We start from the raw sequence: 27733 nt of genomic DNA, 5'->3' as shown, positions 1-27733 counted from the left end.
TCAGTTTTTGACGTTTCGGGCCGCTATCTTGGATTTACTGTCATCCAATGACAGTTAACGTCAATCTGACAGTTGCATTGAATTCCCCGACCCCAAATTACCACAAAATGAGTATAATGTCGTTTTTTTGACGTTTTGGGCCGCCATCTTGGATCTTCTCCCATCCAATGACAGCTAACGTCAATCTGACAGTTGTAATTAATTCCCCAACCCCCATATAATGTCAGTTTTTTACGTTTTGGGCCACCATCTTGGATTTTCTGTCATTTAATGACAGTTAACAGAAAACTGACAGTTGTAATGGATTCCCCAACCCCCAATTACCAAAAAATGAGTGTAATGTCAAATTTTTGACATTTTGGGCCGCCAACTTGGATTTTACAGAATCCAATGGCTAACAAACTCAGAAAATAACATCAGAAACTTAGGTTAGATTAGAAAATGTCTTTCTGAGCCCATTCTGATCCAAAAATTCTTAATTTGTACTCAGATGACAAGAGATTGAATTAAGTAAATACGCATTTTCGTCACTTTGACAGCCGTTAATTCTGTTATTTTGACAGATACGTCAAAATGTCACAAGGCCGATATTGTAACTCGCAGCGTTCTCTATAAATTGTCACGTGACATGTTTTCCGTTAAAATGTCAAATAAGCGAGTTATCGCACGCGGAAGCTGTCAACGAGCAAGATTCTGTCATACACGCACTCCCGTTACTTTGACAGTCGCTACATCTGTTATTTTGACAGATACGTCAAAATGTCAAATGACCGATTTTGTAGCTCGCAGCGTCCCCTACAAATTATCAAATGACATGTTTTTCGTTAAAATGTCAAATAAGCGAGTTATTGACTGAATTGGTTTCAAATTTAATAATTGACTTGCATGACTTGAAGTTTGACTGTTTTTGTCGTAATTTGACTGTTTTTCAACGTTTTTTTTTTTTCGTTAAACATCGTTTTTTTTCGTGTTTTTGTTAGGATTACGACGCGAAATTGAGCGGTTTAAAGCCGCCGACCAATACGAACGCCGAAGAGGACATCGCATCAAAAATCAGAAGTTTGGAGGACAAATGGAGCAACCGACAACCGACCGAAAGGAAACCGAAAGATTTGATGAGAGCAATTGGAAAAATCGGTAAAAATCGAGTCAATTTTCGCGTTTTTAGCTTGAAAATTTACTTTTTAGTCAAATTTCTGCTTTGCAGGTCAATTTTTGAATTCGAAAGTCAATTTGTGAATGAAAAGAGTAGTAAATATTCGTGAAAATTGACTTGAAAACTTCAAATTTATGAAAATTGATTTGAAAAGGGAAAATTGACATCAAATTTATGAAAAATAACTTGACTGGAAATTGACGTCAAATTCTTGAAAATTAACTTAAATTTTTCAAATTGACTTCAAATTCAATCAAATTGACTTGAAAACCGGAAAATGGCGTCAAATTCATTAAAATTTACTTAAAATCTACAAATTGACGTCAAATTATTGAAAATTTACTTGAAAATGGCACTTTGACTTCAAATTCATGCAAATTGACTTGAAAATTAACTTAAATATTTCACATTGACTTCAAATTCATGCAAATTGACTTGAAAATTGGAAATTAACGTCAAATTCTTGAAAATTAACTTAAATATTTCCCATTGACTTCAAATTCATGCAAATTAACTTAAAATCTGCAAATTGACGTCAAATTATTGAAAATTTACTTGAAAATGGCACTTTGACTTCAAATTCATGCAAATTGACTTGAAAATTGGAAATTAACGTCAAATTCTTGAAAATTAACTTAAATATTTCACATTGACTTCAAATTCATGCAAATTGACTTGAAAATTGGAAAATTCATGAAAATTAACTTAAAATCTGCAAATTGACTTTAAAATTATGAAAATTAATTTAAAAACTGCAAATTAAGGTAAAATTCATGAAAATTGCAAATTACCCTCAAATTTATGTAGATTGACTGAAAAATGTGATACTGACTTGACGAACATGAAATTTCATTTTTCTAGTCAATTTTCATGATAAATCGACCTGAGAACGCATATTATTAGCACAAATTTGACTTTATATAGTCAAATATCAGTCACGTAAGTCAATTTTTGAATTTTGACTTTTGTTCCAGAAACGTCCGATTGGAACATCAAACAGATCGAAAAGAAAATTTTGGAAAACAAAATGGGAAAACCGTCGACGTTGAACGCGGACAAGGAAAGAGTGCCGCGCTGGAGTAAAGAGGAATTCAAAGCGAGACAGACAAAGATGGAGAAAAAACATTTGGACAGACAGGACAGCGGTGAAAGTGAGCACTTTTTAGTACAATTGAATTGAAAAATCCGGCTTCGAAGGACCAAATTGTACTTTTCTGACTGTTTAAGTACATTTTTTTTCAAAGTCCGGTTTGGAGGTCCCAATTGTACTTTTCTGACTAATTTCACGGCCTACACGATTGTAAAACAGTCAACTCGCTAACTGTCAAAATAACCGATTTACTAGCTGTCAAACTTAAAGTTGTCTAGTATTTGACTCAATTTTTTATTCTTGACATTTGAAGTCAAAATAACTCGGTTATTTGACAACTTTGCTACTCCAACTATGGAAAATGATTTAAAGAGAATTTCACGGCCTACGCGATGGTAAAAAAATCAACTCGCCAACTGTCAAAACAACCAAGTTACGAGCTGTCAAACTTCAAGTTGTCTTTGTTTAACTGAATTTTTACTCTTGACATTTGAAGTCAAATTACTCGGTTATTTGACAATTTCGTGACACGAACTATAGAAAGTGGTTTAAAGAGAACTTTACGGCCTACTTGATGGTAAAAAATCAACTGGCTAACTGTCAAAATAACCGAGTAACAAGCTGTCAAACTTCAAGTTGTAGTTATTTGACTGAATTTTTACTCTTGACATTTGAAGTCAAAATAATTCGGTTATTTGACAACTTTGCTACACGAACTATAGAAAGTGATTTACCGAGAATTTTACGGCCTACACGTTACACACACAAGCTGCAAAATCGGTCATGTGACATTTTGACGTAATTGTCAAAATAACGTTATAGCGACAAACATAGAGTTAGCGACTGTTAAAGTGACGATAACTCCCTTATTTGACGTTATAACTAAAAACATGTCATGTGACAATTCGTAGAGGACGCTGCGAGCTACAAAATCGGTCATGTGACATTTTGACGTATCTGTCGAAATAATAGAGTTACCGACTGTCAAAATGTCCAAATTTCTGTCAAAATGTCCCAAATTTAACAAATGACTTGTCAAAAAATTTACGATTGTCAAGAATTTTAAAAATTTTCAAAAATTTAAAAATCAAAGTTGTCAAACATTTTAAAGAGTGTCAAAAATTCTAAAACGAGGTGTCAAGATTTTTTAATGTTGTCAAAAATTTTAAGAATGACAGTTGTAAAAAGTTTGATTTTGTAAAAAAAATGACAAAATGACAGTTTCCAAAATATTTAAAGATGACAAATGTCAAATTAATTTAAATAATGTCAAAGTGATTTTTGAAATTTGTGACATTTTGACAGTCGGTAACTCTGTTATTTTGACAGTTACGTCAAAATGTCACATGATCGATTTTGTAGCTCGCAGCGTCCTCTACGAATTGTCACATGACATGTTTTTAGTTAAAATGGCAAATAAGCGAGTTATTTTGACTTCAAATGACAATAGTGTAAAATTCAGACAAAGACAACCTTAAGTTTGACAGCTCTTAATTTGGTTATTTTGACAGGTAGCGGGTTGATTTTTTTACCATTGCGTAGACCCTGAAAGTCTATATAAATCACTTATTATAGCTCGAGAAGCAAAGTTGTCAAAAAACCGAATTATTTTGACTTCAAATGTCAAGAGTAAAAATTTAGTCAAACAAATACAACTTGAAGTTTGACAGCTCATAACTTGATTGTTTTGACAGTTGGCGAGTTGAATTTTTTACCATCGTGTAGGTCATGAAATTCTCTATAAATCACTTTCAATAATTCGTGTCACGAAATTGTCAAATAACCGAGTTATTTTGACTTCAAATGTCAATAATAAAAATGCAGTCAAACAAAGACAACTTGAAGTTTGACAGTTCGTAACTTGATTGTTTTGACAGTTGTCGAGTTGAATTTTTTACCATCGTGTAGGTCATGAAATTCTCTATAAATCACTTTCAATAATTCGTGTCACGAAATTGTCAAATAACCGAGTTATTTTGACTTCAAATGTCATTAGTAAAAATGTAGTCAAACAAAGACAACTTGAAGTTTGACAGTTCGTAACTTGGTTGTTTTGACAGTTGGCGAGTTGAATTTTGTACCATCGTGTAGGTCATGAAATTCTCTATAAATTACTTTTTATAGTTCAAGTAACAAAGTTGTCAAATAACCGAGTTATTTTGACTTCAAATGTCAAGAGTAAAAATGCAGTCAAACAAAGACAACTTGAAGTTTGACAGTTCGTAACTTGATTGTTTTGACAGTTGGCGAGTTGAATTTTTTACCATCGTATAGGTCATGAAATTCTCTATAAATCACTTTCAATAATTCGTGTCACGAAATTGTCAAATAACCGAGTTATTTTGACTTCAAATGTCAATAGTAAAAATGTAGTCAAACAAAGACAACTTGAAGTTTGACAGTTCGTAACTTGGTTGTTTTGACAGTTGGCGAGTTGAATTTTGTACCATCGTGTAGGTCATGAAATTCTCTATAAATCACTTTCAATAATTCGTGTCACGAAATTGTCAAATAACCGAGTTATTTTGACTTCAAATGTCAATAGTAAAAATGCAGTCAAACAAAGACAACTTGAAGTTTGACAGTTCGTAACTTGATTGTTTTGACAGTTGGCGAGTTGAATTTTTTACCATCGTGTAGGTCATGACATTCTCTATAAATCACTTTCAATAATTCGTGTCACGAAATTGTCAAATAACCGAGTTATTTTGACTTCAAATGTCAATAGTAAAAATGCAGTCAAACAAAGACAACTTGAAGTTTGACAGTTCGTAACTTGGTTGTTTTGACAGTTGGCGAGTTGAATTTTGTACCATCGTGTAGGTCATGAAATTCTCTATAAATCATTGTCAATAATTCGTGTCACGAAATTGTCAAATAACCGAGTTATTTTGACTTCAAATGTCAATAGTAAAAATGCAGTCAAACAAAGACAACTTGAAGTTTGACAGCTCATAACTTGATTGTTTTGACAGTTGGCGAGTTGAATTTTTTACCATCGTGTAGGTCATGAAATTCTCTATAAATCACTTTCAATAATTCGTGTCACGAAATTGTCAAATAACCGAGTTATTTTGACTTCAAATGTCAAGAGTAAAAATGCAGTCAAACAAAGACAACTTGAAGTTTGACAGTTCGTAACTTGGTTATTTTGACAGTTGGCGAGTTGAATTTTTTACCATCGTGTAGGTCATGAAATTCTCTATAAATCACTTTCAATAATTCGTGTCACGAAATTGTCAAATAACCGAGTTATTTTGACTTCAAATGTCAATAGTAAAAATGCAGTCAAACAAAGACAACTTAAAGTTTGACAGTTCGTAACTTGGTTATTTTGACAGTTGGCGAGTTGAATTTTTTACCATCGTGTAGGTCATGACATTCTCCATAAATCACTTTCAATAATTCGTGTCACGAAATTGTCAAATAACCGAGTTATTTTGACTTCAAATGTCAATAGTAAAAATGCAGTCAAACAAAGACAACTTGAAGTTTGACAGCTCATAACTTGATTGTTTTGACAGTTGGCGAGTTGAATTTTTTACCATCGTGTAGGTCATGACATTCTCTATAAATCACTTTCAATAATTCGTGTCACGAAATTGTCAAATAACCGAGTTATTTTGACTTCAAATGTCAATAGTAAAAATGCAGTCAAACAAAGACAACTTAAAGTTTGACAGTTCGTAACTTGGTTATTTTGGCAGTTGGCGAGTTGAATTTTTTACCATCGTGTAGGTCATGACATTCTCCATAAATCACTTTCAATAATTCGTGTCACGAAATTGTCAAATAACCGAGTTATTTTGACTTCAAATGTCAATAGTAAAAATGCAGTCAAACAAAGACAACTTGAAGTTTGACAGCTCATAACTTGATTGTTTTGACAGTTGGCGAGTTGAATTTTGTACCATCGTGTAGGTCATGAAATACTCTATAAATCATTGTCAATAATTCGTGTGGCGAAGTTGTCAAATAACTGAATTATTTTGACTTCAAATGTCGAAGAGTAAAATTTGAGATTTTCTACTTGAACATCCTGTAACTCGGTTATTTTGACAGTTACAGGGTGGTTCAAAATACCAAATTGTAGCCCTCGCAAAGCCCTAATCGAATTTGGACCGTTTTCAGCAAAATTCGCGGACATTGACCGCAATATCAAGCAACTCGACCTCAAATTGCGCGAGGGCACCAACAGGGAATTGGGCCGCAGCAAAGTGGCCAAATTAACCGAAAAACTGGTCAAAGAAACGCCCCAAAACCAGAAAAAACACGAAAAACCGGTAAATTTTCACTTTTCTTTTTGTTTTTAGTTTTTTGTTTATTTATTTTTTATTTTCATTATAAATTTTTTTACTTTTTTTTTGTATCCAAATGTCTGATGATGGCGTGTTTTTTTGACAGGCACAACCGAAACCGGTAAACTTACCGATACAAAATGGCTCCGAAAACTGTCATTTTTGTGCTAAACGTGTCTATTTAATGGAGAGGCTGTCGGCCGAAGGACGATTTTTCCATCACGGCTGTTTCAAGTAAGCGAAACGATCGATAAGGTCGATTTTCCCGCGAAACGTTTCGCCGCAGTAACGCTAAGTTCCGTAAGAAGGCGCGGCGGTCGCAAGCGAAAATCGACCTTATTGACATTGAAAATTAAAAAAATTATAGCTCCGCTCCTGATGATCCGAACAAGTCGAAACTTGGGACACTTCAACAACACACTTTAGTCTGTTAATCCTGAAAATTTCAGTTTTTTTAGTTCACCCTGTATGTACAGAGTGAATTTTTTAATTTATTGTAGTCTTATTGTGTACGTTTTAGATGTTTCTCTGTCTGTGTTGTGTTGTCTTCCTTGTTTTATGCTTCTTTTTTCTTTATTCTTTTTATTTCTTAATCTTCTTTATTTTTTATTTTTTCTCACAACACAGTCTTCACAATTCGGTTTTTCTTCTTTTTTTCGTCTTTTAATTTTTTTTCGTGTCTTTAGTTGCGTCTTTGTCATTTTTGTTTATTCTTCTTGTTTTCTGTCTTTTCTTGCCTTTTTGTTTGTTTTTTTTATTATTCCACATTTTCATTTCTTCTGTTTTTCTCTTCTTTTTTTATTTTTTTTTGTATTTCTAGTTGTTTTTCTGTCTTTTTATTTGTCTTGTTTTTTGTTTGTTTTTTTCCTTTTCTTGTCTTTAATTGCGTATTTGTTTATTCTTCTTGTTTTTTGTCTTTTCTTGCCTTTTTCTTTGTCTTCGTTGTTTGTTTTTTTTATTATTCCACATTTTCATTTCTTCTGTTTTTCTCTTCTTTTTTTAATTTTTTTTTTGTATTTCTAGTTGTTTTTCTGTCTTTTTAATTGTCTTGTTTTTTGTTTGTTTTTTTTTCCTTTTCTTATCTTTAATTGCGTATTTGTTTATTCTTCTTGTTTTTTGTATTTTCTTGCCTTTTTGTTTGTCTTCTTCTTTGTTTGGTTTTTTTATTATTCCACATTTTCATTTCTTCTGTTTTTCTCTTCTTTTTTTAATTTTTTTTTTGTATCTCTAGTTGTTTTTCTGTCTTTTTATTTGTCTTGTTTTTTGTTTGTTTTTTTCCTTTTCTTGTCTTTAATTGCGTATTTGTTTATTCGTCTTGTTTTTTGTCTTTTCTTGCCTTTTTGTTTGTCTTCTTCTTTGTTTGGTTTTTTTTATTATTCCACATTTTCATTTCTTCTGTTTTTCTCTTCTTTTTTTATTTTTTTTTTGTATTTCTAGTTGTTTTTCTGTCTTTTTATTTGTTTGTTTTTTTTTTCTTTTCTTGTCTTTAATTGCGTATTTGTTTATTCGTCTTGTTTTTTGTCTTTTCTTGCCTTTTTGTTTGTCTTCTTCTTTGTTAGGTTTTTTTTATTATTCCACATTTTCATTTCTTCTGTTTTTCTCTTCTTTTTTTATTTTTTTTTTGTATTCCTAGTTGTGTTTCTGTCTTGTTTTTTTGTTTGTTTTTTTTTCTTGTCTTTAATTGCGTATTTGTTTATTCTTCTTGTTTTTTATCTTTTCTTGCCTTTTTGTTTGTCGTCTTCTTTGTTTGTTTTTTTTATTATTCCACATTTTCATTTCTTCTGTTTTTCTCTTCTTTTTTTATTTTTTTTTTGTATTTCTAGTTGTTTTTCTGTCTTTTTATTTGTCTTGTTTTTTGTTTGTGTTTTTTTTCGTTTTCTTGTCTGTAATTGCGTATTTGTTTATTCTTCTTGTTTTTTGTCTTTTCTTGCCTTTTTGTTTGTCTTCTTCTTTGTTTGTTTTTTTTATTATTCCACATTTTTATTTCTTCTGTTTTTCTCTTCTTTTTTATTTATTTTTTTTTGTATTTCTAGTTGTGTTTCTGTCTTTTTATTTGTCTTGTTTTTTGTTTCTTTTTTTTTTCCTTTTTTATTAGATTTTCTTTTCTTGTCTTTAGTTGCGTATTTGTTTATTCTTCTTGTTTTTTGTCTTTTCTTGCCTTTTTGTTTGTCTTCTTCTTTGTTTGTTTATTTTATTATTCCACATTTTCATTTCTTCTGTTTTTCTCTTCTTTTTTTATTTTTTTTTCATATTTCTAGTTGCGTTTTATCTTTTTATTTGTCTTGTTTTTTCCTTTTTTATTATTTTTTCTTTTCTTGTCTTTAGTTGCGTCTTTGTCGTTTTTGTTTATTCTTTTTGTTTATTCTTCTTGTTTTTTGTCTTTTCTTGCCTTTTTGTTTGTCTTCTTCTTTGTTTGTTTTTTTTATAATTCGACATTTCCATTTCTTCTGTTTTTCTCTTCTTTTTTTTTTTTTTTTTTTCGTATTTTTAGTGGCGTTTTTGTATTTTTATTCGTATGTTTTTTTTTCTTTTTTATTATTTTTCCTTCTTTACTTTTTATTTTTTCTGTCTTCACAATTCGGGTTTTCTTCTTTTTTTTTGTTTTAATTTTTTTTTCGTGTGTTTAGTTGCGTCTTTGTCGTTTTTGTTTATTCTTCTTGTTTTTTGTATTTTCTTGCCTTTTTGTTTGTCTTCTTCTTTGTTTGTTTTTTTTTATAATTCGACATTTCCATTTCTTCTGTTTTTCTCTTCTTTTTTATTTTTTTTTTTCGTATTTTTAGTGGCGTTTTTGTATTTTTATTCGTATGTTTTTTTTTTTCTTTTTTATTATTTTTCCTTCTTTACTTTTTATTTTTTCTGTCTTCACAATTCGGGTTTTCTTCTTTTTCTTTTCTTTAAATTTTTTTTTCGTGTGTTTAGTTGCGTCTTTGTCGTTTTTGTTTATTCTTCTTGTTTTTTGTATTTTCTTGCCTTTTTGTTTGTCTTCTTCTTTGTTTGTTTTTTTTATAATTCGACATTTCCATTTCTTCTGTTTTTCTCTTTTTTATTTTTTTTTTCGTATTTCTAGTTGTGTTTTTGTATTTTTATTTGTATGTTTTTTTTTCTTTTTTTATTATTTTTCCTTTTCTTGTCTTTAGTTGCGTATTTGTTTATTCTTCTTGTTTTTTGTCTTTTTGTAAGTCTTTATTTTTGTTTGTTTTTTTTTATTATTTTTCTTTTTCATTTCTTCTTTTCTTCTGTTTTTTTTTCTTCATTTTTTCTTTTATATCTTTCCGTATTTTTAGTTGCGTTTTTATCTTTTTTCTTTTTCTTTGTCAAATTTGTCTTTTTTGGTTGTTTTTTTCATTTTTTTTTTCGTTTTTTTTTTTCAGGTGTCAGTACTGTCATACGCAGCTTCGGCTCGGTTCGTACATGTTCGACAGAGACGGTCAATTCGGTTATCGATTTTACTGCATCCACCATTTTGGAATGCAGGGTGAACTGCCACGACCGACCAAAATCGCCAGAAAACCGAGTGAGAGAGGTATGTACGTGGAAAATGACATATAAACCCAATTTTTTTACAGACTGTCATTTGACAGGAAATGACAGGTCGAAATGTCAAAAATCGAGTTTATACTCGTTTCCGATTAATTCGAAGTCGACGAATTCAAAAAACGCCGAATCAGCTTGAAGAAATTATCCTTTCTACTTTAAATCATCGTAAAATGAGGTTTTTAAATGTCAAATTGACATTTGTCAGGTTAGGGGTGTCGTGACGTGCTTAATTTCAGTTGAATTCGATTCTCCACCCTCGATTTACCCGAAAACGAGTATAAACTCGATTTTTTGTCATTTTCATCTGTCATTTCCTGTCAAATGACAGCCTGTCAATGAATTGTCAAAAAATCGAGTTTATACTCGTTTTCGGGTAATTTGGGGATGCGGAATCCAACGCAGCTGAAATCAAGCGTCTTACTGCTACCCTAACCTCAAAAAATGGTTATTTCTTTTTGCAGGTTCTCGTGAGGTCGGTAGGAGCCCTCAAAAGAGGCCTCACCAGCTGTCCGGAGTGGCGGGCGTTGATCTGTTGGATCGAGGTTAGTTTTTTTTTTCTGTCAACTGTCAAACTTCAACAGCAGCGGCGAATTTGACAGGTGACGTTTCGTTTTTGACAGTTGAAACGCCCGAACGCGTCGAATTCGCCAATTTGTCGAGCGGTCACGTGTCCTCCGATCGGGACGAGCCGATGGACGAGGACGAGTGGACCGACAAAAATTTCGGAGCGTCCGCAAACGAATTGGATGACAGCGACGATGACTTTTCGTCCAGTTTAAGGTAAAAAAATTAAGTTTTTCGACAGTTACGTTTTTATTAAATATCTCAAAACCGGTAGGAGATATTGAAATGAAATTTTCAGGGTGTACACACCGTGAAAGAAGCCAACTTTTACTTTCTATAAATTTTTACCGAAAAACGGCTCATTTTGCCGTAAATAGCTTGAAAATGTTTGGTTTCTTGACTGTTACGTTTTTTCTCCGTTAAATGGCCCTTTAGGGCAAAATCACTTAGAAACAATCTTGTAGAGCGTGAAATTTCCTACTACATCACTTCAGTAGGTTTTTTTAATTAGTGGGCAAATAACCGAGTTGTGAAGGTTCAAAGTTGTGGGGTCACTTGCGCATTTGTGCACAATCGCACGGTTTTTGTTCGATAACTTCTTTGGGAGACTCTTTACGACAAAAACGCTTAGAAGCAATCTTGTAGAGCGTGAAATTTCCTACAATTCTCTAATTTACACTTTTGCTGTCACTCTTCGAATAACAGAGTTACGCTCGGTTAAAGTTTTTTTTTTTTTGACATTTGACAGCGATACGGACAGCGACGAGGAGGAGGCGTTCGACGACGCGTTGGAACAGCCCATGACCAAAGAGGGTACCATGAAATTGGCGCAAATGGTACGAAATACCCATCGTAAGTCACGTGACTCTGGTTCGGACGGTTACTCCAGCTCGGACCGGAGCAGTTACTATGAAAACACCAGCGACGGTAAGTTTTTTTGGGTTAAACCAGTCTCGCATTCGAGTTAGAGAAAAACAAACTTTACCACTGAATTCGCCGTCCTCAATTTAGTATAAAACCACCTCTCAGTCGTGCAATTAGCTAAAAGATCATGGTTTGCCGCAAATTGCCGTAGGGGTTGCCGTAGGGTCACCCTTACGGCAAATTTGAAATTTGTCCTAGAAAAGCGTGTGACGGTTCGTTTTCGACTAATTTGAGGACGCGGAATCCAACGGTAAAGTTTGTTTTCCGATATCTCCTAGCCAGACTGAGAAAGTTGGGTTAAACAAGTCTCGTACACGAGTTAGAGAAAAACAAACTTGATTACTGAATTCTCCGTCCCCGTTTTAGTATAAAACGACCTCTCACTCGTGCAATCAGCTAAAAGATCATGGTTTGCCGCAAATTGCCGTAGGGTCGCCCTTACGGCAAATTTGAAATTTGTCCTAGAAAAGCAAGTGATGGTTCGTTTTCGACTAATTTAAGGACGGGGAATCCAACGGTGATGTCCATTTTCCGATATCTCCTTTCTAGACCGAGAAACTTGGGTTAAACCAGTTTCGTACACGAGTTAGAGAAAAACAAACTTGATCACTGAATTCCCCGTCCTCAATTTAGTATAAAACCACCTCTCACTCGTGCAATTAGCTAAAAGTTCAGTGTTTGCCGCAAATTGCCGTAGGGTCGCCCTTACGGCAAATTTGAAATTTGTCCTAGAAAAGCGTGTGACGGTTCTTTTTCGACTAATTTAAGGACGAGGAATCCAACGGTGAGGTCCATTTTCCGATATCTTCTTTCTAGACCGAGAAACATGGGTTAAACCAATTTCGTACACGAGTTAAAGAAAAACAATCTTTACCACTGAATTTCCCGTCCTCAATTTAGTATAAAACGACCTCTCACTCGTGCAATTAGCTGAAAGTTTAGTGTTTGTCGCAATTTGCCGTAGGGTCGCCCTTACGGCAAATTTAAAATTTGTCCTAGAAAACCGTGTGACGGTTCTTTTTCGACTAATTTAAGGACGCGGAACCCAACGGTGAGGTCCATTTTCCGATATCTTCTTTCTAGACCGAGAAACTTGGGTTAAACCAGTTTCGTACACGAGTTAGAGAAAAACAAACTTGATCACTGAATTCCCCGTCCTCAATTTAGTATAAAACCACCTCTCACTCGTGCAATTAGCTAAAAGATCATGGTTTGCCGCAAATTGCCGTAGGGTCGCCCTTACGGCAAATTTGAAATTTGTCCTAGAAAAGCGTGTGACGGTTCGTTTTCGACTAATTTAAGGACGGGGAATCCAACGGTGAGGTCCATTTTCCGATATCTCCTTTCTAGATCGAGAAACTTGGGTTAAACCAGTTTCGTACACGAGTTAGAGAAAAACAAACTTGATCACTGAATTCTCCGTCCCCGTTTTAGTATAAAACGACCTCTCACTCGTGCAATTAGCTAAAAGTTCAGTGTTTGCCGCAAATTGCCGTAGGGTCGCCCTTACGGCAAATTTGAAACTTGTCCTAGAAAAACGAGTGACGGTTCGTTTTTGACTAATTTGAGAACGGGAAATCCAACGGTAAAGTCCGTTTTCCAATATCTCCTACGCAGACTGAGAAACTGAAGTATAACCAGTCTCGTACACGAGTTAGAGAAAAACAAACTTGATCACTGAATTCCCCGTCCCCGCTTTAGTATAAAACGACCTCTCACTCGTGCAATTAGCTAAAAGTTTAAGGTTTGCCGCAAATTGCCGTAGGGTCGCCCTTACGGCAAATTTGAAATTTGTCCTAGAAAAGCAAGTGATGGTTCGTTTTCGACTAATTTAAGGACGGGGAATCCAACGGTGAGGTCCGTTTTCCGATATCTCCTTTCTAGACCGAGAAACTTGGGTTAAACCAGTTTCGTACACGAGTTAGAGAAAAACAAACTTGATCACTGAATTCCCCGTCCTCAATTTAGTATAAAACGACCTCTCACTCGTGCAATCAGCTAAAAGTTCAGTGTTTGCCGCAAATTGCCGTAGGGTCGCCCTTACGGCAAATTTGAAATTTGTCCTAGAAAAGCGTGTGACGGTTCGTTTTCGACTAATTTAAGGACGAGGAATCCAACGGTAACGTCCGTTTTTCGATTTCTCCTAGCCAGACTGAGAAAGTTGGGTTAAACAAGTCTCGTACACGAGTTAGAGAAGAACAAATTTGATCACTGAATTCCCCGTCCTCAATTTAGTATAAAACCACCTCTCACTCGGGCAATTAGCTAAAAGATCATGGTTTGCCGCAAATTGCCGTAGGGTCACCCTTGCGGCATACCACAAATTTAACGCTAAAAAAACGCGCCAGGGGTCGTTTTAGACTAAATCGGGGTGGGGGAATTCAAAAATAACAAAATAAGTTAATTAAACTCAGAAATTAATGTTAGGTTGGAGAGCGTCGTTCTGAGCTAATTCTTAGCAAAAGGGGACTTTTTGACTCAGAAATTACATCAGAAATTTAGTTTAAGATATAGACCATGGTTCTGAGCAAAAATGAGTTAGATTAGACTCAGAAATAACAGAACTTTACTGTGAGTTATAGAGGGGTTGTTCTGAGCCTATTCTGATTCAGAAATTTGTACTCAGAACGCGAATGAAAAATTGAAAATTTACATTTTGTATGAATTGAAAAGTGAAAATTAGGTTAGACTCAGAAATGGTATCAGAAATTTACGTTAGGTTAGAAAACGCCTTTCTAAGCCGATTTTGATCCAAAAATTGTAAATTTACATTCAGGATGGATATGAAAAGTTGAAATTAGGTTAGAAATGACATCAGAAATTTACATTAGGTTAGAAAGCATCTTTCTGAGCTAATTCCGAACTAAATTTTATTCAGAAACATGGGAAATTTTAATTTAAACTAGAGAGCGTCGCGTTCTGAGCTTGCTAAGTAAAAACGTTTTCATTTTTCAGATTCAGACTCAGAAACGGCGACCGAAGGCGAGGACGAGATCAGAGCGAGGGAGCTCAGAAGACGCGAAGTATTGGTGGAGGCGCCGATCGTGCCGACCGACACCGAAACGGACGACACCGAGGTGCGTAAAATGAAAAAATCCTCCAGCTCAGAAGACGCGTTCAGAAGCGCCGAAAGCGATTTGGACGTTAACCGAAACGCGGTAGTCGCCGGTAAATTAACTTTCACCGCTAAAACCGAACCTAAAATCGGCAATTTCGCGAAACGCAACTTTCTGATCCGTCCTGATCCTCAGGTACAGTTAGACCAGCCTCTGTTAGTGATCAGAAGACCGCCGAATAAAGTTAACCTTCCGAAAGAAATCAAGCCTAAAGTGGCGGTTAACGCGACTAAATTCGATGCGAAAAAGTACTTTCGACTTCCGAGCAAACCTCTGAGTGAACCCCCGAGCAGCAAACCTCTGAGCAAGTGCAACAAGCTCCTGAGCAGCCAACCTCTGAGCAAAAAACCTCTAAGCAACCTCAGAAGCTTCAGTTTCGAGTTAAAAGACACCGATCTAGACGAAGCGGACTTGTACATAGATCAATTGCTCAGAAACGATCAGGAGGATCAGAAACCGTCCGCAGAGGCGCTGTCGAGCAGTATTGAAGATTTGCTTCAAACGCTCGACGCGGAGCCTCAGAAGGAGGTGGATCAGAAGGCCGACGAGCTGCTCAAGTGGATCGAAGAACTGGAGCATCAGAACACGAACGTCGAACACCGCAAGCCTCAGAAAGGTGGCGTGCGCAAACTCTCTACCGACTCGAGGCGGTTCTTTGAGAACGTTCTGAGCCCGCGCACGTTGCACCGATCCAAAACCGAGTCTCAGATTGCTCAGAAACGAGATTTGGACGCGACAATCGATGTCAAGTCGGTGCTCAAAAAGTTTGAGTCGTTCGATCAGTCTGATCCTGGCAAGACTTTTCCTCAAGCTCAGAAGGGCTTGTTAGCTAGGAAACGTTCTGATTCTGTGACTCAGAAGAACTATTTAGCTCAGAAACTGTATTTTAATCAGCCTGATCTCGTAAAAAGACATTCTCTAGGTCAGAAAGATTTTTTTGCTCAGAAAGAGTTTTCTGATCGGTGTAATCCTTTAAATACGTCTCAGAAGGACCTTTTAGCTCAAAAAGTGTCTTTAAATCAGTCTGATACTACAAAGTCGTTTTCTGAAGTTCAGAAAGTGGTTGCGGATCAACTTGATCTTGTAAATGAACCTTCCTCGGGTCAGAACGACTTTTTAGCTCAGAAAGTATCTTTAGTTCAGCCTAATCCTGTAAAAACGTCATTCCTGTCTCAGAAGGACGTTTCAGCTCAGAAAGAGTGTTCGAATCAACCCGATTTAGTAAAAACATCTTTTCCAGCTCAGAAAGTGCCTTCTGATCCTATGGAAAGGTCTTCTGAGGCTCAGAAGGACCCCTTAGCTCAGAGTGTGATTATGAATCAGCCTGATTACGTTACAGAACCTTTTTTGACTCAGAATGACGTTTTAGCTCAGAAAGTGTGTTTGAATAAACCTGATTCTGTAAAAACATCTTTTCCAGCTCAGAAAGTGTCTTATGATCCTTTAGAAAGATCTTCGGAAGCTCAGAATGACTTTTTACCTCAGAAAACGTTTTTGGATCATTCTGATGCCGTTCAGTCGTCTTCTGAGGCTCAGAAGGGAACAAAATCATTAGAAGAAAGCATGCAAGAACTGGAAAAGTCTGTCGATGAAACTCTAGAAAATATCGGAAAAGGAAAATGGTGCGGGAACGTGTCGGTGACGTCACGACTCAGTTCTGAGTACCTCGAAATGGCTCAGAAGGCTCAGAAAACGCGACCGCACGATTTCTCCAAAGCGGTCGAGTCGAGCTCGGACTCAGAAGACGCGGTACGGCGCGCGCCTGTGGCTCAGAAGCCGCAAACGCCAAAAATGGGCGGTCCTGCCAAATTTCCGCCCAAATTTGGGCGGAAAGATCCGGACAAAGACTGTTGCATCCAATAAGACGCGGTTTTAACTGGGCGGAATCGCGCCGCCCATTTTGTAATTTTTTTTTAGGTTAACCACAAAAACGGTCGTTGTTAATACTTGCTTTTTTTTGCTACCACCCTAGACAGTACTTTGACAGATGTCAAATGTCAAGAAAATGACAACCATGTCAACAGTAGAAATTCAGTCAAAGACAATCTAAACTTTGACAGCTCGTAACTCGGTTATTTTGACAGTTAGCGAGTTGATTTTTTTACCATCGCGTAGGCCGTGAAATTCTCTTTAAATCACTTTATATAGTTCGAGTAGCAAAGTTGTCAAATAACCGCGTTATTTTGACGGCAAATGTCAAGAGTAAAAATTCAGGCAAACAAAGAAAACCTTAAGTTTGACAGCTCTTAACTCGGGTATTTTGACAGTTAGCGCGTTGGTTTTTTTAGCATTGCGTAGGCCGTGAAATTCTCTTTAAATCACTTTCTATAGTTTGAGTAGCAAAGTTGTCAAATAACTGAATTATTTTGCTTGTAATTCGGTTATTTTGACAGTTAGCGAGTTGGTTTTTTTTCCATCGTGTAGGCCGTGAAATTCTCTATAATTAACCTTCTATAGTTCGAGTAGCGAAGTTGTCAGATAACCGAGTTATTTTGACGTCAAATGTCAAGAGTAAAAATTCAGTCAAACAAAGAAAACCTTTAGTTTGACAGCTCGTAACTCGGTTATTTTGACAGTTAGCGAGTTGGTTTTTTTACCATCGCGTAGGCCGTGAAATTCTCTATAATTAACCTTCTGTAGTTCGAGTAGCGGAGTTGTCAAATAACTGTTATTTTGACTTCAAATGTCAAAAGTAAAATTCCAGTCAAATACAACCTAAAGTTTGACGGCTCGTAAATCGGTTATTTTGGCAGTTACAGGGTGATTCAATACACCAATTTGTAGCCCTTGAAATCTTCTTTTGACCACCCTGTATAATCTACTAAAGCATCCGAATGCGTTGTTTTCCTTAGCGTTTTTCTCCAATTAATTGCGTTTTCTTTTCGTACGAGTTTGTTGTAGTTTTTGAGCGATTTGGCAACAGTGCGCCATCAACAGTCACGTGTTAAAGCAATGGTAAATCAAAAAGGTAACTATATCAGAGTGAGCGGGCTTTTTATGTGTCATTTTTCTTTAATCCATTGCTCACGTGAGTGTTGTTTAACATTGTTTTTTGTTATTTTGAGTGACACTAACTACTAATTATGACTGTTTTAACCGTGTGATTTAATAGTGTGAGTTCGGTTAATTAACGTGGTGAAAACCGCATTCGAATCGGACCGACCGTTCCTGAGATATCCGCAAAATGGCCGCCAAACGGGGCGCCGGTTGTCAGTTTTTACCCTGTAACTCCTTAAGGAGACCCTTAAGGGCAAAAACACTTTAATACAATCTTGTAGAGGATGAAATTTCTTACAACTTCTGTTATTTACACTTTTCTGTAGCTCCTCGAATAACGGAGATATGCTCAGTCAAAATTCAGTTAGGTAGTAGTTGGCAGTAAACCAGAATTTTTTCTAATAAATTTTCTAGTACGGCCCTGGTTTATACGTTAAATTTACTGGCTTCAGTGAAAATTTCAGGTCCGTACCTGCCCAATTACCCAAATTATGCTCAAAATTGTGTTTCAAGTCAGTTGAGTGGGTTTTCAGTCACTTTCTGTTTGGTTTCCCTGATTTAACCGAAACCAGGAATTTTTCTAAACATTTTCCAGTACGGCCCTGGTTTATACGTTAAATTTACTGGCTTCAGTGAAAATTTCAGGTCCGTACCTGCCCAATTACCCAAATTATGCTCAAAATTGTGTTTCATGTCAGTTGAGTGGGTTTTCAATAAATTTCTGTTTAGTTTCCCTGATTTAACCGAAACCAGGAATTTTTCTAAAAGTTTTCCAGTACGGCCCTGGTTTATACGTTAAATTTACTGGCTTTAGTGAAAATTTCAGGTCCGTACCTGCCCAATTACCCAAATTATGTTCAAAATTGTGTTTCATGTTAGTTGAGTGGGTTTTTAGTCACTTTCTGTTTGGTTTCCCTGATTTAACCGAAACCAGGAATTTTTCTAAAAATTTTCCAGTACGGCCCTGGTTTATACGTTAAATTTACTGGCTTCAGTGAAAATTTCAGGTCCGTACCTGCCCAATTACCCAAATTATGCTCAAAATTGTGTTTCAAGTCAGTTGAGTGGGTTTTCAGTCACTTTCTGTTTGGTTTCCCTGATTTAACCAAAACCAGGAATTTTTCTAAAAATTTTCCAGTACGGCCCTGGTTTATACGTTAAATTTACTGGCTTCAGTGAAAATTTCAGGTCCGTACCTGCCCAATTACCCAAATTATGCTCAAAATTGTGTTTCATGTCAGTTGAGTGGGTTTTCAATAAATTTCTGTTTGGTTTCCCTGATTTAATCGAAACCAGGAACTTTTCTAAACATTTTCCAGTACGGCCCTGGTTTATACGTTAAATTTACTGGCTTCAGTGAAAATTTCAGGTCCGTACCTGCCCAATTACCCAAATTATGTTCAAAATTGTGTTTCAAGTCAGTTGAGTGGGTTTTCAGTCACTTTCTGTTTGGTTTCCCTGATTTAACCGAAACAAGGAACTTTTCTAAACATTTTTCAGTACGGCCCTGGTTTTTGAATTCAATTTACTAGCTCCAGTAAAAATTTCAGGTCCGTACCTGCCCAATTACCCAAATTATGCTCAACATTGTGTTTCATGTCAGTTGAATGGGTTTTCAGTCACTTTCTGTTTGGTTTCCCTGATTTAAGCGAAACCAGGAATTTTTCTAAAAATTTTCCAGTACGGCCCTGGTTTATACGTTAAATTTACTGGCTTCAGTGAAAATTTCAGGTCCGTACCTGCCCAATTACCCAAATTATGCTCAAAATTGTGTTTCATGTCAGTTGAGTGGGTTTTCAATAAATTTCTGTTTGGTTTCCCTGATTTAACCGAAACCAGGAATTTTTCTAAAAATTTTCCAGTACGGCCCTGGTTTATACGTTAAATTTACGGGCTTTAGTGAAAATTTCAGGTCCGTACCTGCCCAATTACCCAAATTATGCTCAAAATTGTGTTTCAAGTCAGTTGAATGGGTTTTCAGTCACTTTCTGTTTGGTTTCCCTGATTTAATCGAAACCAGGAACTTTTCTAAACATTTTCCAGTACGGCCCTGGTTTATACGTTAAATTTACTGGCTTCAGTGAAAATTTCAGGTCCGTACCTGCCCAATTACCCAAATTATGTTCAAAATTGTGTTTCAAGTCAGTTGAGTGGGTTTTCAGTCACTTTCTGTTTTGTTTCCCTGATTTTACCGAAACCAGGAACTTTTCTAAACATTTTTCAGTACGGCCCTGGTTTTTGAATTCAATTTACTAGCTCCAGTAAAAATTTCAGGTCCGTACCTGCCCAATTACCCAAATTATGCTCAACATTGTGTTTCATGTCAGTTGAATGGGTTTTCAGTCACTTTCTGTTTGGTTTCCCTGATTTAACCAAAACCAGGAAGTTTTCTAAAAATTTTCCAGTACGGCCCTGGTTTATACGTTAAATTTACTGGCTTCAGTGAAAATTTCAGGTCCGTACCTGCCCAATTACCCAAATTATGCTCAAAATTGTGTTTCAAGTCAGTTGAATGGGTTTTCAGTCACTTTCTGTTTTGTTTCCCTGATTTTACCGAAACCAGGAATTTTTCTAAAAATTTTCCAGTACGGCCCTGGTTTATACGTTAAATTTACTGGCTTCAGTGAAAATTTCAGGTCCGTACCTGCCCAATTACCCAAATTATGCTCAAAATTGTGTTTCATGTTAGTTGAGTGGGTTTTTAGTCACTTTCTGTTAGATGTTGCGTAGGTTTGATGATTAATATCTCAGAAACTAGCTCCTGGACGAAACTGACTTTTTTGACAGCTGTCAACCTAACCTAGTACTATAATTGTATCAGATTTGACAGCTGTCACTTAAAAAAGTGTCACGTGACAGTTTTTCCTTTAAAACGAATCACGTGATTTTAGAAAACATTATTTTTAACTGAAAAACAGACACGTGACTTTCAGATTGCGTTTTGACGTTAAAAAAGTATCACGTGATCGTTAAATATAAATTTGTTGATTGACAATAGTCACGTGACAGTTTTTGCCCTTAAAAGAAGTCACGTGACTATAAAAAAAACCATCAGTTTAAACGGTCACGTGACCCTTCAAATAATACTCGGCCACACTTTTTTAAACTAATTCGCTATTGTTTGACAGCTTGTAATTTGGTTATTTTGACAGTTAGCGAGTTGATTTGTTTACCATCGTGTAGGCCGTAAAATTCTCTATAATTAACTTTCTATAGTTCAAGTAGTGGAGTTGTCAATTAATCGAGTTATTTTTACTTAAAATGTCAAGAGTATAAATTCAGTCAAACATGTACAACCTAAAGTTTGACAGCTCGTAACTCGCATATTTTGACAGTTAGCGAGTTGATTTTTCTACCATCGTGTAGGCCGTGAAATACTTTTTAAATCACTTTCTGTCGTTTGAGTAGCAAAGTTGTCAAATAACCGAGTTATTTTAACTTCAACTGTCAAAGTAAAGAATTACTGTCAAACATATACAATCTAAAGTTTGACAGCTTGTAACTCGGTTATTTTGTCAGTTAGCGAGTTGTTTTTTCTACCATCGTGTAGGCCGTGAAATACTTTTTAAATCACTTTCTGTTGTTTGAGTAGCAAAGTTGTCAAATAACCGAGTTATTTTAACTTCAACTGTCAAAGTAAAGAATTACTGTCAAACATATACAATCTAAAGTTTGACAGCTTGTAACTCGGTTATTTTGTCAGTTAGCGAGTTGTTTTTTTTACCATCACGTAGGCCGTGAAATACTCTTTAAATCACTTTCTGTCGTTTGAGTAGCAAAGTTGTCAAATAACCGAGTTATTTTAACTTCAACTGTCAAAGTAAAGAATTACTGTCAAACATATACAATCTGAAGTTTGACAGCTTGTAACTCGGTTATTTTGACAGTTAGCGAGTTGATTTTTCTACCATCACGTAGGCCGTGAAATACTCTTTAAATCACTTTCTGTTGTTTGAGTAGCAAAGTTGTCAAATAACCGAGTTATTTTAACTTCAAATGTCAAAGTAAAGAATTACTGTCAAACATATACAATCTAAAGTTTGACAGCTTGTAACTCGGTTATTTTGACAGTTAGCGAGTTGATTTTTCTACCATCGTGTAGGCCGTGAAATACTCTTTAAATCACTTTCTGTTGTTTGAGTAGCAAAGTTGTCAAATAACCGAGTTATTTTAACTTCAAATGTCAAAGTAAAGAATTACTGTCAAACATATACAATCTAAAGTTTGACAGCTTGTAACTCGGTTATTTTGACAGTTACCGAGTTGATTTTTTTACCATCGTGTAGGCCAAATTGATCATTTTCCTATTTTAGTATCAAATTTTTGCAGTGTTGCCAAATTTACCATTTTCGTATTTAATAAGGTTAATATTGGTGCAATATTGCCAAATTGTCAATTTTTCTAAAATTACTTAGAAATGATTGATAATCACATTTCTGCAACATTGCCAAATTAACGTTCTACTAATTTTCAGCAAACTTCTGCAACGTTGTCAAACTGACATATTTTCTAATTTATTTCTAAATTTTTCAATGTTGCCAAATTGCCTTTATTCCTAATTTTCGACCAATTTTAAAGAAAGAAAAGCATCAATTTGGCAACATTGTAACAATTTGGTAAATATCATCGAAAATGGCAATTTTATCATTTTGCAAAAATATGATTAAAATTGAGAATAACGTCAGTTTGGCAACGCCGCAAAAAAAAATCTTAAACGTTACAAAATGTGACAATGTGACACTTTTGTAAAAAAAAAAAATGATAAAAATGTCTGTGTGGCAACAACGTAAAAAATTAGTCATAAATTAGAAAAATTGATCAATTTGGCAACGTTGCTAGAGGACAGTTTCTAGAGTATTACAACAATTGAGACGTTGCCAAGTCGTTTTTTTCCCCACTTTATTTGTTCAGTTGAGGCTGGCAGAATTGGCAACGCTGTTATGCGCGCCACGTGGTGCAACGTTGTCAGTTCTTTTGCTAACACTAACTGTATTTTGATTAAGCATAGCTCGGTTATTTGGGGAGCTACAAAAAAGTGTAGAGAATGAAAGTTGTGTAGAATTTTATTCTCTACACGATTGTATTCAAGGGTTTTTGCCCTTAAGGGCCTCCTCAAGGAGTTACAAAGGAAAAAGAAATAGAATGCACTATACCGTTTTTTTTTTTGGAACAGAATTTTGAAAACAATTTGTGTATTTGTGTGTATTATATATATATAGTAATTTGGGTAATTGGGCAGGTACGGACCTGAAATTTTCACTGAAGCCAGTAAATTTAACGTATAAACCAGGGCCGTACTGGAAATTTTTTAGGAAAATTCCTGGTTTTGCTTAAATCAGGGAAACCAAACAGAAATTTATTGAAAACCCACTCAACTGACATGAAACACAATTTTGAGCATAATTCGGGTAATTGGGCAGGTACGGACCTGAAATTTTCACTGAAGCCAGTAAATTTAACGTATAAACCAGGGCCGTACTGGAAAATTTTTAGAAAAATTCCTGGTTTTGGTTAAATCAGGGAAACCAAACAGAAATTTATTGAAAACCCATTCAACTGACATGAAACACAATTTTGAGCATAATTCGGGTAATTGGGCAGGTACGGACCTGAAATTTTCACTGAAGCCAGTAAATTTAACGTATAAACCAGGGCCGTACTGGAAAATTTTTAGAAAAATTCCTGGTTTTGGTTAAATCAGGGAAACCAAACAGAAATTTATTGAAAACCCACTCAACTGACATGAAACACAATTTTGAGCATAATTCGGGTAATTGGGCAGGTACGGACCTGAAATTTTCACTAAAGCCAGTAAATTTAACGTATAAACCAGGGCCGTACTGGAAAATTTTTAGAAAAATTCCTGGTTTTGGTTAAATCAGGGAAACCAAACAGAAATTTATTGAAAACCCATTCAACTGACATGAAACACAATTTTGAGCATAATTCGGGTAATTGGGCAGGTACGGACCTGAAATTTTCACTGAAGCCAGTAAATTTAACGTATAAACCAGGGCCGTACTGGAAAATTTTTAGAAAAATTCCTGGTTTTGGTTAAATCAGGGAAACCAAACAGAAATTTATTGAAAACCCACTCAACTGACATGAAACACAATTTTGAGCATAATTTGGGTAATTGGGCAGGTACGGACCTGAAATTTTCACTGAAGCCAGTAAATTTAACGTATAAACCAGGGCCGTACTGGAAATTTTTTAGAAAAATTCCTGGTTTTGGTTAAATCAGGGAAACCAAACAGAAATTTATTGAAAACCCACTCAACTGACATGAAACACAATTTTGAGCATAATTTGGGTAATTGGGCAGGTACGGACCTGAAATTTTTACTGAAGCCAGTAAATTTAACGTATAAACCAGGGCCGTACTGGAAAATTTTTAGAAAAATTCCTTGTTTCGGTTAAATCAGGAAAACCAAACAGAAAGTGACTGAAAACCCATTCAACTGACTTGAAACACAATTTTGAGCATAATTTGGGTAATTGGGCAGGTACGGACCTGAAATTTTCACTGAAGCCAGTAAATTTAACGTATAAACCAGGGCCGTACTGGAAAATTTTTAGAAAAATTCCTTGTTTTGGTTAAATCAGGACAACCAAACAGAAAGTGACTGAAAACCCATTCAACTGACTTGAAACACAATTTTGAGCATAATTTGGGTAATTGGGCAGGTACGGACCTGAAATTTTCACTGAAGCCAGTAAATTTAACGTATAAACCAGGGCCGTACTGGAAATTTTTTAGGAAAATTCCTTGTTTCGGTTAAATCAGGAAAACCAAACAGAAAGTGACTGAAAACCCACTCAACTGACTTGAAACACATTTTTGAGCATAATTCGGGTAATTGGGCAGGTACGGACCTGAAATTTTCACTGAATCCGGTAAATTTAACGTATAAACCAGGGCCGTACTGGAAAATTTTTAGAAAAATTCCTGGTTTCGGTTAAATCAGGGAAACCAAACAGAAAGTGACTGAAAACCCACTCAACTGACTTGAAACACAATTTTGAGCATAATTTGGGTAATTGGGCAGGTACGGACCTGAAATTTTCACTGAAGCCAGTAAATTTAACGTATAAACCAGGGCCGTACTGGAAATTTTTTAGGAAAATTCCTGGTTTTGCTTAAATCAGGGAAACCAAACAGAAATTTATTGAAAACCCACTCAACTGACATGAAACACAATTTTGAGCATAATTCGGGTAATTGGGCAGGTACGGACCTGAAATTTTCACTGAAGCCAGTAAATTTAACGTATAAACCAGGGCCGTACTGGAAAATTTTTAGAAAAATTCCTGGTTTCGATTAAATCAGGGAAACCAAACAGAAAGTGACTGAAAACCCATTCAACTGACTTGAAACACAATTTTGAGCATAATTTGGGTAATTGGGCAGGTACGGACCTGAAATTTTCACTGAAGCCAGTAAATTTAACGTATAAACCAGGGCCGTACTGGAAAATTTTTAGAAAAATTCCTTGTTTCGGTTAAATCAGGAAAACCAAACAGAAAGTGACTGAAAACCCACTCAACTGACTTGAAACACATTTTTGAGCATAATTTGGGTAATTGGGCAGGTACGGACCTGAAACTTTCACTGAATCCGGTAAATTGAACGTATAAACCAGGGGCGTACTGGAAAATTATTAGAAAAATTCCTTGTTTCGGTTAAATCAGGACAACCAAACAGAAAGTGACTGAAAACCCATTCAACTGACTTGAAACACAATTTTGAGCATAATTTGGGTAATTGGGCAGGTACGGACCTGAAATTTTCACTGAAGCCAGTAAATTTAACGTATAAACCAGGGCCGTACTGGAAATTTTTTAGAAAAATTCCTGGTTTTGGTTAAATCAGGGAAACCAAACAGAAATTTATTGAAAACCCACTCAACTGACATGAAACACAATTTTGAGCATAATTTGGGTAATTGGGCAGGTACGGACCTGAAACTTTCACTGAATCCGGTAAATTGAACGTATAAACCAGGGGCGTACTGGAAAATTATTAGAAAAATTCCTTGTTTCGGTTAAATCAGGAAAACCAAACAGAAAGTGACTGAAAACCCACTCAACTGACTTGAAACACATTTTTGAGCATAATTTGGGTAATTGGGCAGGTACGGACCTGAAACTTTCACTGAATCCGGTAAATTGAACGTATAAACCAGGGGCGTACTGGAAAATTATTAGAAAAATTCCTTGTTTCGGTTAAATCAGGACAACCAAACAGAAAGTGACTGAAAACCCATTCAACTGACTTGAAACACAATTTTGAGCATAATTTGGGTAATTGGGCAGGTACGGACCTGAAATTTTCACTGAAGCCAGTAAATTTAACGTATAAACCAGGGCCGTACTGGAAATTTTTTAGAAAAATTCCTGGTTTTGGTTAAATCAGGGAAACCAAACAGAAATTTATTGAAAACCCACTCAACTGACATGAAACACAATTTTGAGCATAATTTGGGTAATTGGGCAGGTACGGACCTGAAACTTTCACTGAATCCGGTAAATTGAACGTATAAACCAGGGGCGTACTGGAAAATTATTAGAAAAATTCCTTGTTTCGGTTAAATCAGGACAACCAAACAGAAAGTGACTGAAAACCCATTCAACTGACTTGAAACACAATTTTGAGCATAATTTGGGTAATTGGGCAGGTACGGACCTGAAATTTTCACTGAAGCCAGTAAATTTAACGTATAAACCAGGGCCGTACTGGAAATTTTTTAGGAAAATTCCTGGTTTTGCTTAAATCAGGGAAACCAAACAGAAATTTATTGAAAACCCACTCAACTGACATGAAACACAATTTTGAGCATAATTCGGGTAATTGGGCAGGTACGGACCTGAAACTTTCACCGAATCCGGTAAATTGAACGTATAAACCAGGGCCGTACTGGAAAATTATTAGATAAAATCCTGGTTTACTGCTAACTACTAACTAACTAACTTAATTTTGACTGAGCATAGCTCCGTTATTTGACGAGCTACGGAAAAGTGTAAATAACAGAAGTTGTAAGAAATTTCATCTTCTACGAGATTGTATTAAAGTGTTTTTGCCCATAAGTGCCTCCTTAAGGAGTTACAAGGCCAAAAAGTAACTGGATGCAACACCAAACTGTTTCTTTTTTTAAGTAACTCCTTTTTGCGTAGCTCCGTTATTCAACGAGCTACAAAAAACTTGTAGAGAATGAAATTTGTAGGAAATTTCATTCTCTACAAGATTGTATTAAAGTATGTTTGCTCTTAAGGGCCTCCTTAAGGAGTTACAAGGCAAAAAGTGCCTTTTTGAAACTAACTGCTTTTGTTGATTTTTTGCGTACTTTTTTCTAATTAATTGTATTTTTCAGATGGTTTCGGACGAATCCAGTTCGGAGTCGAGCGAAATCCAAAACTCGGCGACCGAAATCTCGACCGATTCGGAGTTTGCGCAGGACGAACCGACGCCGACGCGCGAACGCGCGCAACGTTGCCAAATCACCAGTTCGTTCATTGGGCGCGACGTTGCGCTCCACATGCGCCCATTGGTCGTCGCCGGTGACGTCCTAACGCCGCCGCGACCAATGAACGCGCTGAATCGTACGCGCAGCACTGGCGGCATCGCTACCAAAGTGTCGTTGGAATTGAAGAAAAAGTATTTATTGGGCGACGGGGGTGGGGGCGCTGCGGGCGGCATCGGTTTGCAAAAGAGCGGCAGCGCGATCGCGCTAGACACGAAATTCAAACGGTTCCAGACGACCATCGCGGACTGTCAAAAGTTGCTGAAAGTGTCCGCGGAGGGCGCCACCGTACCGGAGAGCAGCAAGGAGCTGCCGCCTCCCGATTTGACTGTGGAAATTCCACGGGTGGAGGTGCATCCCGCCCAAGAGGAAGAGGAGGTGAGTTTGTGTCCAGATTTTGTCTCGGACTGTCTTTTCAAACTGTCTTTGTCTGGTTTTGACACTGCTTTTCTCCCTGACTGTACCAAGTTTTGTGGTGTTTTTTTTTTAGGTTATTGGATAAGAAATTTGATGAGAATTCCAAAAATGTG

General features: G+C 36.1%; 1 protein-coding gene and 1 long non-coding RNA gene across 18 annotated transcripts in view; one reads left to right on the top strand and one right to left on the bottom strand.

Annotated features, from left to right (window-relative positions):
• Positions 1-27733, top strand: part of Mical (Molecule interacting with CasL) — a 159038-nt gene that overhangs the window by 106239 nt on the left and 25066 nt on the right. For 14 of the 17 annotated variants that reach the window (XR_014180326.1, XR_014180325.1, XR_014180329.1 and 11 more), the window contains 10 exons: positions 981-1137; positions 2131-2307; positions 6378-6529; positions 6651-6778; positions 9916-10067; positions 10543-10623; positions 10681-10861; positions 11394-11572; positions 14525-14646; positions 27054-27581. Coding sequence is in view for 10 of the 17 variants with exons in the window: in XM_081991841.1 (XP_081847967.1) it covers positions 981-1137; positions 2131-2307; positions 6378-6529; positions 6651-6778; positions 9916-10067; positions 10543-10623; positions 10681-10861; positions 11394-11572; positions 14525-14646; positions 27054-27581 (1857 nt within the window). In the remaining 7 variants the exon portion in view is untranslated. Of the gene's footprint in view, positions 1-980; positions 1138-2130; positions 2308-6377; positions 6530-6650; positions 6779-9915; positions 10068-10542; positions 10624-10680; positions 10862-11393; positions 11573-14524; positions 16630-27053; positions 27582-27733 lie in introns of those variants that run through there. The other 3 variants (XM_081991842.1, XM_081991833.1, XM_081991839.1) reach the window with 2 other exon arrangements.
• LOC145737247 (uncharacterized) lies at positions 25423-26554 on the bottom strand. The gene is made up of 3 exons (XR_014180334.1): positions 26369-26554; positions 26007-26187; positions 25423-25644 (listed from the first exon to the last, which is right to left on the bottom strand). It is a non-coding gene; the product is annotated as an uncharacterized LOC145737247 (long non-coding RNA).

Source organism: Ips typographus, linkage group LG13, assembly GCF_016097725.1.
Source record: "Ips typographus isolate SLU linkage group LG13, UJ_Ityp_2.0, whole genome shotgun sequence".
In the NCBI taxonomy this organism is placed as follows: domain Eukaryota; kingdom Metazoa; phylum Arthropoda; class Insecta; order Coleoptera; family Curculionidae; genus Ips; species Ips typographus.
Note: the sequence above shows the minus strand (reverse complement) of the source record. Positions and strands in the feature narration are given on the sequence as shown.